The sequence below is a fragment of the Zeus faber genome (assembly GCF_960531495.2).
Source record: "Zeus faber genome assembly, chromosome: 10".
Lineage (NCBI taxonomy): Eukaryota > Metazoa > Chordata > Actinopteri > Zeiformes > Zeidae > Zeus > Zeus faber.
The window spans coordinates 26,448,518-26,461,338 of NC_137199.1; the positions used below are offsets into that span (position 1 = coordinate 26,448,518).

The window sequence follows — 12,821 nt, forward strand, 5'->3', positions numbered from 1 at the left end:
ATAAAATAACAAACATAAACCTGCTATAATCTCATTTTGATTTTGATGTTTTTCACGTCGAGCCAAACATAGGCTGCCCCGAAATGCACCGGGTCAGCATGTGGTGGGTCACATATGTGGTTGATGCATGCCAGGCTTGTAATAAAATGTAATATTTTCACTGAAAACATATTTTGAATGGACCTCTACGGGAATTGACACTCCAGTTTACGCGTGCAGCCAGGAAAAATAGAGCGGAGGCGTGGAAAAAAAGGCGAGGGGTCTAGTGCAGGAGCCCCGCGGCGCGACGCAAGGTGTCCTGTGTGTAGTTGCGCGCCTGTGTGCATTGCGGCCGGTGGGAATGGCAACACTGGTTAACATGGCAGCCTATCTGAAGCGCTGACGTGACGCTGACGTGACGCTGACGTGACGCTCTTGGTGTGAATCGGGGGTTAAACCCTGATTTTAAGCAAATGTAAACACCCGAAAAACCAAAGGCAAACAATCAAACGTGTATTTTGGACAACCTGAGGAATTTCACAGAAAATACATTTAAAAGGCAAAGAAGCACCAAAATAAATCCGTGCCACCCCGTACCCCCTTATTAATCAACTTGAAGCCATCACTTCTCTCATCCAGACACAGCAGACAGTAGATGCACAAATAATATATTACTATGATGTCCCTGCCATTCGAGCAGTTGTTAGAATTACCTCAATTTGACATGTTAATGTGAGAGGGACATTTTTGATAACACACATCAGCAATGTGTGAAAACGTGATTTGAATGTGACCACTGCTGGGGGATAATTTGACTCGATTGATCATCGGATAAACGGAAGACGTATTCCCGCGCAGGAAGGTCTCTCAAAGCGGCGCAAGGGCACCCAGACACATTTTAAATTAATAAAATGATAAACATTTCAAAATACTAAAATTCATAAAGTGTATGTATCGTTGCTGCTTTCTAGTAGTTCATGGTGAACAGCGTACAGCGGTGTAGTATTTCATCTCCATCCCCTCCATCTTTGTGTGTTCATCATAGTCAGGGGCTACATCTACGGGTAATAAAGACGGAAATAATTAGCCGTGGAGACAAAGGCGAGAGTGCGACGGAGGGACCCTGTGCGGCAATTGAAGGAGAGCAGAATCAAACAATGCCGCCTGTATTGAGGCCATGCAATCACGTAAGACGGGCAGGATAGGCAGTATCTGCGTCTTATTGAGAGTACTATCTTCATGCTACTTTCATTCTGCATCACAAAAGGAGCCTTTCATGTGAGGGAGATGAGGGGACGGAGTGAAGGCCAGACAGCACTAAAAGCGAGGGAATGACATGATGATTAGAATGGAGGAGTGCGGGGGGGGGGCGGCGGGGCGGGGGGGATGTTTATCAGGAACACTCTTGCACAAAGAGGTGGACGGAATAAAGAGAAAAAGAAGGAAAGGCAAAACATATCCCCACTCCCGAACGCAGGGAGGGGCGGAGCCGTGGAGCCATGCTGCCCTCTGCTGGCGAGCGACGGCAAGGGCTCCTCATGATTGCACCGCGATGGACCTCGGGGGCTGTCGGCGGCGGCGGCAGTGGATGTAAAACCCTGCAAAAACCACCCCTAGAAATGGACCCTATGTCACTGCGGTAAGAAGGCCGGATCATCTAATACTTTGAAATTAGTGCTGCTGCTAATCTGGGTTAAGTACCGCTCGCTTCTTTTGCCTGTGAAGCATGGGTAAGAATGCCATCCAGGGGCAACATGACCCAAATTCTGTCAGCTACATCTCCTCCAGTAAATACCCCCAGAGCTGCAAAGCCATTAAAATCCTTTTAGTGGCAGCTGAGGGGGGTGGCAAAAAAAAAAAGAAAGAAAATGCAGCACAAACTTTTACAATTGGCCCTTTTTTTTAAATTTTTTTTAGCCAGGCAAACCAGCAGGCTTTTTAATTAATCTCTGAACCCTGCTAATTAGGCTGCTTAATTGGCATTCAATAAACGAGGCGAAACGTGACAGGGAGAAGAAATAATCTGTTGTAAGGGGGGGGGGGGATTCGGGCCTGAGGGACACTTGTCGGGGGGCAAACTGGAGGAGTGAGCCCCCCATGTTCTGCCTCTAAAATGATTTATGCTTAATTATTAATTACAGCTCCCTGGGCTATAATGAACGGGAGAGTCGCAGGATTTCTGGCACCGAGGGAGCACAGTGGGGTCAAAATAAATGGCAATGTGATTGAAGTATTTGGAAGGATACCTTGTCTTGTCATTTCAGATCTTTTTTTTTTTTTGGGGGGGGGTTTGTACAGGTACCAAATACTGATATCTCACGAGTTACTTTTTTCTTGAGCAGTTTTTACTGGAAATATTAGGTTCATATTCTGCTTGGAGAAAAGTGCCTTTGGAAAAATGTAATTACAAATTTACTCTTCATGGGGGAAAAAAATAAATAAAAAGGTTCAGTTTTTATTTTCGGCTCGCTGACACCGAACGGGTATACTTAAAAATCAATATTATTTGGTACTGAATGACAGACGTTTGACGGACGTTCCGTTTGATCGTGTCGATTGAGAATACTATCAAGACGGACTGGGATTACCTGGGCATTCTCCTTAATCTGACTTTTTCTTGCCCTACTTCTTTAGGGAGACGACGAAAAAATAGAAACAAAACTGTCCGACGTGAAATTACAGCGCGGACAGAGATTACGGAGGTATAGTAAAAAATAGCCCCCGCGAGGCGGCCGGCAGCACAGGGCAGCGGCCATCCGGAGGCGGTGATAATGAATGGCTCCCATCATATTCGTCTGTAGCCCCCAAATGGATCTGGATACCAGCCAAGTTGGAGAAAAGTGGATTTAAGAGAAGTAGAAAGAGGAGGGAAAAACAGTTTGTTTTTCCTCAACTGTGATAAATCAATTATTTTGTTCACTGCCCCCAATTTTGATTCATGGGCAGTGTCTGTCTGTCTGTGTGTCTGTGTGTCTGTGTGCGTGTGTGCGTGCGTGCGTGCGTGCGTGTGTGGGCGGGGGGGGAGGTGTGTAGGGTCCTGGTACGGTGTAATTGCTACGGGACCCCGCAGCAGCCGGGACGAGGAGTGTTCACACTGGCAAAGGGGCATAGCCGGGCAGGCAAAACCCCAAAAGTGCTTTCTCCTGTAACACTCTCCCACTCAAAGCTAAGAGCTGAAGGACAGTCCCGAAGAACAGCGGCGCCACATGCGGGCATGCGCTGGTGAAGGTGAAGACCGACCCAGGCGAGGACACCAAGGCGGAGACGGTTTCCCATCGACCGATGAGGCCACCATCCCGGCACGTCGGTGTATGTGTGGATTCAGACGGACAGATATCACCTATTGAGAGAAAGCGGTGAAGGCGAGCCGGTGGAACGCCAAAGAAGGCTTTCACATTTCTGCCCGACTCTTTGAGGGAGTCCACAGTCTGAATGAGAACGAGGCAGGTTGAGCTGTCAAGGTTTCTAGACAAAGAGCTGCGAGTTTCGCTGCTGGCAAAGTAAATTAGAGGGTGCAGCCGCATTTGGATCCAATCTTCCTGTTCCCGGCACAAACTCCGGGTATTAAAAGTCTGCCCCTGCGCCGCGGATGCGTCTCCGTGGCACGTGACGACGGGAGATTGAATCGCTGGATACACGCTGCCGCATTGGTAATTATGGCCACGGAGGTCCAGCTCTTTCGGGTCTCGGTGGAACCTGCGGGCGGCGGCACACGTGTGCGCCCGCATCGACATACGGTAACGTCTCTCGAAAACAGTGCTGAGAGCCGGGAACCTAACTACGGGACATCATGTATACTCCTCTCTGCCGTGCTTGGCTTCGGAAATACGAGGAAGAGTGGATTTAGGTTTACCCGGCAGCGAGTGTGAACGCTTCTTCCTGCATCTTTCCCCGAAGCCTTTGATAACCTATCCAGTAATGGGCAACACGCTGGACGGGCTTTGAGCCGCACGGGCCGACGTGCAGAATGTTTTCTCTGGGATAAAAATAAAATATTTCTACTCCAATCCCAAATCGTTAATTCACAGTAGGTGGTCCGGCTAATGTGCTACCGGCGAGAACCGCCATTCGGAGCAAGCTGCAGATCTGAGGCTGAAGCCGTGTAGCACCGTGATCAAAATCGATGAAGAGGAAGGATTCGAGGACAAAGAAAGCAAGCAAAGTGTAAATGTGTGTGCCGTACGAGGGGCAGACCAAGGTAAAGACGGAGCGGGGGTGTGCGCGCATGCGTCTGTGGTGGGGGGAATAAATAAATTGTCTGGGCGGCAGAGCAAACCACCGTTGTCCGCCCTCGCGTTTCAAATCTTTGCGACTTCATATTAGAAAAACCTTGCAATCTTTTGAGGGAGCGTGAAGCTCCATCGGTAAATAACTTTTTCTCCCCCCCCCCCCCTTTTGATTTCATTACTGTAATTATACTTTCCACCCCAGAGTGTCAGGACCCTTCAAGTGTCAGGCCAACAAACACATGGCTCCTCCGTCGCCTGTCACCGAGCAAATTGAAGCCCGGGTTTAATGTCACGCCGCTGTGAGCACAAACATAGTAATTGAGAGGTGAGCTGAGTGACAGGGATGAGCACCCGGGCAAGAAAACAGTGCAGGGCTGTCGACTGATGAAGAGCAGGAGATCAGGCTGTATTTCTCTGACCCCGGTAATAAAGACCATTGTATGAGGGGAAAGGCGGGCCTCACGGTGCGCACGCACGCACGCACGCACGCACGCACGCACGCACGCACACGCACACACACACACACACACACACACCCCACCCAGCCTATGCAATGGAGCCAGAGTAATTTGGCTTGCCACTTCAAAGAGACGGTCTGAAAGTGTTTTGTTATATTCCAATCCTGCGGTACGTAAGGCCAAGGGCCCATTTCAATGGAGTACAAATGCAGGTGTGAAAGAGCTTTGACCTTACAAGCGGGAATGAGGTGAACTTCTGAAAAATTCAGTGTTGGCGCCGAGAGCACTCACGCATGCAGCCGATATAGAGTCTGTCCAGGAGGCTCGGCCTCTGTAGGGAACGGCTAAGCCCCTTTACGGAAAAAAGTGTAATATTGCATTTGTTATATTTTTATTACACGGTTTATTCTCCGGGAATAAAAACGAGGTGACGCGCAACGCCAGCAGAGGGCGCTGTTCGGTACTTACCCTCGAACGGCCAGTGTGGCAACATCTGACCAGTTTTCAAATGGCATGGGATTCATGATTTAGACACTTAACATAAGAGAAGAGCACCCACACACACAATGGACCCCTCAGTTGCCTCCACCTTTATTTTGATTTTCCTAGCATCGGGCAGACGGACAAGGTTTTGGTTTATTCCAAGTTCCCGTTCAGGGAAAAAAAAAAAATAAAGAAAAAGAAAGAAACCTTGACCCTGAACGCAGGCTGATGGATTCCTATGAATCTTAAAAGTGAATTATTTAATCTTGTCTCGACGCTGACAATTAATTTGTCGACAGAATTAATGAAACCATGGTATGACTTGTATTTTCTCTTCATTTCCTCGCGTTAGTTGTTCTCCAACCCTTTTCTACAGTATTTGATAAGAAGAAATAAGACTTGAATCTAAGAATTCTGGCTGGTGTAGGGATGCCAAGTTGGTAGTAAATGTGTTGCATTTGAAGCAAAGAAAGGATATTTTATTTTAATTTTTATGAACAAAAAACAATGTTTTCCATTGAAAGGAAAAAAACAAAAAAAAAAAAACATGTCAGATTGATTCAGCCTTTTTGATTCATTTTAATTTGGGCCATAACTGAGCCCAGCTGGTCGATGCTGTACCTAAGACATATGGGTGGCTTGAGGCTAAACCATCCGCCCTGATGTAATTCACAAGTGCTGATAAGCTCCATTGCATTAACTCGTTGGGACATTTAATGAAGCAGGCGTCACCGGTGATACGTTTAATTTCCCCGTGTCAAACCCTCTCCCAGGACGGGGAGCAGCGGTGGTGAGAGTGTAACATTGAAACCCGTGTTATTGGCACAAGTGTGATATCAAGTGACCGACCGTGTTAAATATCACAGCCGTGCTCCGGTGACGACTTGCTGAAGGAAGCGGTTTGTGGGTGTTGATGGCTCAAAATTAGGAAAAAAAAACAAAACAAAAACACTCAAACAGCATAAATCCGTTTCAAAGTACAGCTGACAAAACACTCTGTGAGCCGCTTCGCAGACACCAGAGTGGTTGGAAATTAGAAAAGGGGGGGGGGCAGGCATAACAAGTGGATTGCAACATGGGTAAACAAAAGCCTATTGTTCCGTGGTGGGAGTTTAGCCAACTGGCACCATGAGACGTCCTGCGGTTTGGGGTCACTCTACAGGGGAGGAGGTCAAGAAAAACGGATATTTACAGTGCACTCCTATCAGTTGTTCGGTTGATAATACAGCCATAAATCCTATATATACACATTTATATATCTATATATATTTTAAAAAAAATATATATTTTTTTTTTGCTAAATGGTAGCAGCAGAAACTCTTCACGGCTCCATCTCTTGAAAGCTCCTTTGTGCGGAAGTGACTCTCGCTAAAGTGAACTTGACTCAGGACGCTAAGTGATAAGATGTGCGTCTGTGAGTGATCTTGTGCACTCCTTTGTGTGTGTGTGTGTGTGTGTGTGTGTGTGTGTGTGTGTGTGTGTGTGTGTGATCTACGTGCATGGTGTGCGATTTGAGCGCGATGGGGCTTGGTGCAGCCAACCAGGTAAGTGCTATACAAGAGGCTGAGACGCAGCACAAAGAGCTGCCATCTGATTAGGGAGAAAAAAGGCAAATGTGCTGCGTGTCGTGACAGAAAAGCAGGGAAGCGACATGTGACAAACTACTTAATTTTCCTTTTTCGTTTTTTTTTTTTTTTCCATAGGATTTTGAATAAACCACGTGACCGTTGAATATCTCTTCTTCTGATAGTAGCAATGTGTGCCTGTCAGGCAGCTCGAGGGGCTCAGAAACACCCGACAGTATTTGCTATTACATTTGGGATACAGATCTATTGTTATGGATGTCACTGACACCGTGGGTCATCATGTGCACAGTGTCAATGATGCTGGAACATGCACACACCATAATAAGGCTATGTGCATATCAATGAATAAGACATCGCAGTGTTGTCATTTGTTAAATGCATGGTTTAAAACGTCTGTCTGTTGACATCAATTGTCCTCTCCTTGAATTTTGCTCAGTTCCGTTTTCATTTGTATTGACCTCACAAATCAATCTCAACAAAGCTCAATCAGTGTTACTTCCTTTTAGGAAGTTGGGATTGACCGACACAATGTATGAGCCCTTCAACTAGCCTCTTCAACCCTGCACTTTAAATGAAATACAGAAAGAATTACACTGAAACACAAACACAAATATGTTAATATTTGTTAAATTTGTAATTATTTGATATTATCACGATTTATTTATGTATCGTATTATTATTATTTATATTATCATATTTCCTTATTGGAGTCACATTCACCTGGTTGTTTAATTAATTCGACTTTTTTAATATCCATCTGCGCTGTTGAGAATTTGCACACAGCGTAAGCATTCTGGTGGCAACATGACACTTGCTGTAATGTTCTATACACACACCGAGAAATTAAACTTTGACACTTTACGCCAGAAACCCGAAGTTCTGAGTTTCTCTTCCTCTTAAGACGCTCTACAGTAATGACATCAAAGCTCATTAAAAACCCACAAAAGATGAAAAACACCACGGGGTGGCTCACCATCATCTTCTCGAAGAGGTCGATGATCTCCTTCTCCGAGAGGTTCATGGAGCGGTCGTCGAAGAGCGGCTGGGGCACGGGCAGCTCGGCCTGGATGGACAGGGGGTCCATGGGGTGCTGGATCAGCGGCTTCTCCTTCTTCATCCCCGTCTTCCTAAAACTAGTGATACGGTCGCGCTGGGAAGGAAAGGAAACGGGTTTGAGGACGATGGGGGAGTGCGAAGACCTCGTCCTTTCTCCCGACCGGGTCTTCTACATCAATGGAGATGGGCGAGCAAATCACTATTCACAGACGTGTGATGGTCCTTGCACATTGAAATAAGGTTGCAGGGCAAAATAGTAAATTTGGAGAATAGAAACGACTTTGTTATTTGTCATTTGACCATCACTTACCATCAGCCTTGCGCAAAATTCTATGACGGGCTTAGGCGGACAAATAAAACATTAATTAACAGTTGTGTGAAAGGAAAAACATGGCCTTCAGTCAGGTAGAGCTGGATGTGTCTGTGGTGACATATCAATGAGAGTGAAGTCGTCGTCAAACAAAGCTGTACAATCCAACAGAGAATGGCCTCATTCACATCGGTTACTCTGAGAATTAGTGGAGCAGCATGCGCCGGTGGATGTTAGTAACTACTAGTTAAATATTGAAGGCATCACGCCGGACAGAGAACGGCCTCGATCACATCGGTTACTCTGAGAATTAGTGGAGCAGCATGCACCGGTGGATGTTAGTGACTATTAGTTAAATATTGAAGGCATCACGCCGGATGAACGCATGCACCAACTAAATGCCACAATGCCTCTACTGTTATCTGGAAAATTAGTGGATGGACCAATTATACGGAGCACACTGGCATCAGAACGGCTCATCTCCAACCCAAAGTGGACATATAAATTCATGTAGTGTAATCTCCACTGGTGATCGTAATCGCTACTGGTAATTGTACACCAAATGGTTTGTGTATATGCATCTTACAGTTGACGACACGCTAGGGGGCATTTTGTTTTTAATACCAACAAACAAGCTAACAAAATACTGCCCAAACAACAACTAAAAATGTCTGTTTGTCCAGGAATGATGACTGGGTCTTAAAGGGATGCACCAGGGATCAGATCTAGGACCAACACCAGATTGAAGGGAAAGAAAATACGATTTTTTTTTTTAACACATCAAAGCATGTTTGATTTCGTATCAAGAGAAGTGAAGTCTTTGACGTGGTACTTGTTTGACGATAAAGGGTCAAAGGTGAATTCTTGCCTTTTATTTTTTGATCCATCCACACATTTCAGTTCAGGGTCTCATGCGGCGATGAAATTTGAGATTAAATTAAATGAAATAACAAAACAAAAACACACAGAACATAAAGGGCCACCTTACCATATCATCAGCCAATGTTTTTATGTGTATGTTCTGTTGGAGGGAGGGCACAGTGTGAAAAATCAGATCCAAAAGAAATCCCCAAAAGCATAGAATAAACCAAATACATGCATTTACAGTAAAAGGACCTTGATATTGTTATAATAAGCACACATTAACCATATTATGCTATGGCCCCATTCAAGATAACTTTTCTTGAATAGATTAAGAAAGTGAGGATACCAATATCAAAATTGTATATGTTTTCTCAGTATTCAAGCATTTATCTGCGTACACTAATTCCATTATCACTTTCTGCTTTTTCATAACAACATAGGTTGAATGGACTTACACAGAATAATCCATACAACATTTGATTGTTGTGAATAATCAAATGTTTTTTATGTAAATGCACAATAAGCACGAGCAAACATAAAACCGGTACAAAGCCCCTTCGAGACCCCAACACGTACAGTAACAGCCACCGATGGAATGCGGACACCAAATTGCGATCCACATCTGGTGCATGCAAGCTTTTGAAGGGGCGATAGACGACTTTTCACCCCCAAACTTTCCAAGTGGTATTATTATTTGCGCCGCTGTCGCAAAGACGACCGGATCGCTTTGCGTAAGTTGTTAACCCTCCCATTTTTCTCGGGATTTCCTCGGAAAATACACACACACACACACACACACACACACACACACACACACACACACACACACACACACACACACACACACACACACACACACACACACACACACACACACACACACACACACACACACGGCCCCTGCGTCAACACCGCGATCCCGGCTCCACTGCAGCATCAGCTCCGCATCCCCGTTTCTCCAAACAGTGGGGTGCAGTTGGTGTGTTTTTATTGTAGATGCATTTATTGTCGCAAAAAATGCACTTCCTCAGTCACTCTCTTACACCCCAGCCCTCCCTCCTGCAATGGTTGAGGCACTTCCTTTGGGCCACGAATCAACCCTTCATTTTCCCGGAGTCTGTCCCCGGTGGCAGTCCGTATCGTATTTGGAGGCTTATAGGGAACCAATCGAAATGCTGTGACACTGTGAGATCAACATTAACTTCATAATAAGTAAAAGCAAAAAGGTTGTCTGTTGCTCTTTCAATGTTTAATTAAAGCTCAGCTAATAAACATTAGAGGCTCTGAAGTCATAGTGTCATTCAGCCCACAGGGAGAAACTGTGTGTGTGTGTGTGTGTGTGTGTGTGTGTGCGTGAGCGCGCGCAAAGCAGGTGTTAAAGCGGGAGAGGAAAAATGGCTCGACACTCTTCACGTAATTGAAAGGTAAAAAAAAAAACATAATTAAAAAGGGCAAAATCTGTGTTGGATTCAAAGCGACAGACTACATGAAATCATTGTTGCTTACTCCTCTACAGGGCAACGTAAATATCCATACCTTGTATTCTACTCCAAAAAAAAAAAAAAAATCAGGGACTAGATCTTTCAAAGTTCTCTATCAATGAATCATTACGTCTGTATCTTTTTTTTTTTTTTTTTTTATAACCACGCCATAAATAATTCACCATTTTATTTGTCAATTGTGAATAATGATCTGCAGAAAAAAGCTACAGCAGTAAATTTATGCAGCATTATGGGCTCAATTACAGCAGGAAACAAGATATGTTCTAGTTCTAAGTACTTACTCCACCCCTGGTGGAATCCCAACCAATGTGTTGTGCAGTCAATTGTCAACTCCACCTTTAATTGTGGCCAAAGTCTAAACACATAAATAAAAATAAAAAATAGAAAACCTGTCTGACTGTTAAAATGCGACAGCAGCCCTCTCTTGTTACACATGGTTCTTCTCATTTCACGATGCAACAGCTGGGGCTATCGTCGGAGGCCTGTGGCTCTGCTAAGGACAGCCATTTGTAGCACACCCCGCCTGGGAAGCGGCGGCGACGACGCGCCGCCATATGCTGCGGGACGCCAACCAGTGGGCGAGAAGCCATAAAGCCTGCCTCCGGGGCAGGTTTTTTCCCGTCCTCTAATCTGAAAACTACCGCCGCTGGCACCCGCAAACGGCCCGGCGGCGCTCCGCCGATCACCCCCCCCCCCCCCCCCAGGCACCGGGAAAGGAAAACCTGGCTCATCTGCGACGCGTCAACGGTTCAACGGTTGGAAGAGAGGATTACTTTTCCCTGCTTTTGTCCCAGCACGTGCAGCCTAAACGTACTTGAACATCCCAATACAAGTTGAGAGACAAATGCGTGTTCTAACCCATCCCAGGGACTGACCTTTAGGTGTGTGGGCGTGTGTGTGTGTGTGTGTGTGTGTGTGAGGAAGGTGGAAGCCAGCATGTCGGCGTGTCAAACCATTTGTTTTACTGCCCGTCGTGACCTTTTCAACCTGAGGTGGGCTACACGTCTTCCTGACGGCGGACCGGATCGGCCACACCTCACCGCGGCGGTTACACTTTTTTTTTTTTTTTATGAAGTGTAACATTTCGCTAAGTACGACATTATCTGGCGGCGTGAAAACCACGCCAGACAATGGCTAATTTAAAACGCAGTACTTAAAATATTCTAATCAATTTAACTACAACGGAGTCACTGTTCGGTTAATTGCCTTGACTTGAGGGCCTTTCCCTCCCCATTATCGTGGCAACATTGCAGCAACGCAATTTAACATCAAACAATTAAGCTAGCATGTCCTCTGGGCTTCTCCTGGTTATTAAAGTAAACTTTTTCATCATAATAAATGTTTATTGCCAAACACATATTCTTCTAAATAACCTAATCAAATTAGCTCTGGGTCCCTTCTTAATCAAATATGCTGATGACTCCTTGTAGGTCAGTGAAAATGAAAACACCAAGCAATTTTTCACAATTTGCGAGTTAATTTGGGAAAACTAAATCCATCCAGCATGCATATTTTCCAAAGTAACTTTTGTTTCAGACGCGGTTTCCAATGCTCTTACCAACTAATGTAGTTAATCACCAAAGCTCTTTAGTTTTGCTTCATGAAAACGCCACAAGGTGCCACATTTATTAAAGGAGCAATAGACAACTTTTTAAACTTTAACTCACTCTAAAGTAAATGTTGATTGCACAGTGTAATGGCTGCAGAGTAATGACACCATCAGTGTTTAGGTTGGCTTCCCTATAAGCCTGCATGTCACTGGGAATTCAGACAGCCACCGGGCACCCACTCCCGGGAGGATGAAGGATTCAGGGCAGCGCGTCACAGGAAGTGCGTCAACCAGTGGGCGCCCACTGGCGGACGGTGGAGCGATCTACTCTACGTAGATCATAAACGCTTGACTATAAAAAGGACTCATTGAAATCTGTTGAGAATTGTAAACGTTAGAGTGCTTTTTGTCTCGTGAAACCGCAGCACCCCCGTTTACTTGTATCTGTTTACAGGCCAGTCACGCCCTTCCAATATGGCGGCGTCGTTGACGCCTCGCAGCAACACGCCGTAGCAGTCAATGCGCCGTCAAATAATGTATTTAATTAAACTGAAATGGTGACAATTTCAGTTTACCTCTTCAGTGAACACGCTTGCCTCTTCTCTCTTATCTCCAAAGCGGTTCACCGGGTGGTTCAAAGTTGATCGTTGACACGGAGCGCTCTGTGGAAAACCACTTACCACTTGCCCCTTTAAAGAAATGTCCACCCCCATCACGCACAGGACCAAACCTCACACACCAGGTTTCCAATCAGATCGTTTGGCATTTCAAAACGAAGCCAATCATACCGATCGAATAATATAAT

At 45.4% G+C, this 12,821-nt stretch overlaps 1 protein-coding gene across 1 annotated transcript in view; it reads right to left on the reverse strand.

Annotated features, from left to right (window-relative positions):
- The window catches only part of diaph2 (diaphanous-related formin 2), a 436,878-nt gene that overhangs the window by 404,862 nt on the left and 19,195 nt on the right, over positions 1 to 12,821 (reverse strand). The window contains exons 3-4 of the mRNA XM_080007732.1: positions 9,090 to 9,122; positions 7,709 to 7,885 (exon numbers count right to left, since the gene is read on the reverse strand). Of these exons, the coding sequence (XP_079863858.1) occupies positions 7,709 to 7,885; positions 9,090 to 9,122 (210 nt within the window). The remainder of the gene's footprint in view (positions 1 to 7,708; positions 7,886 to 9,089; positions 9,123 to 12,821) is intronic.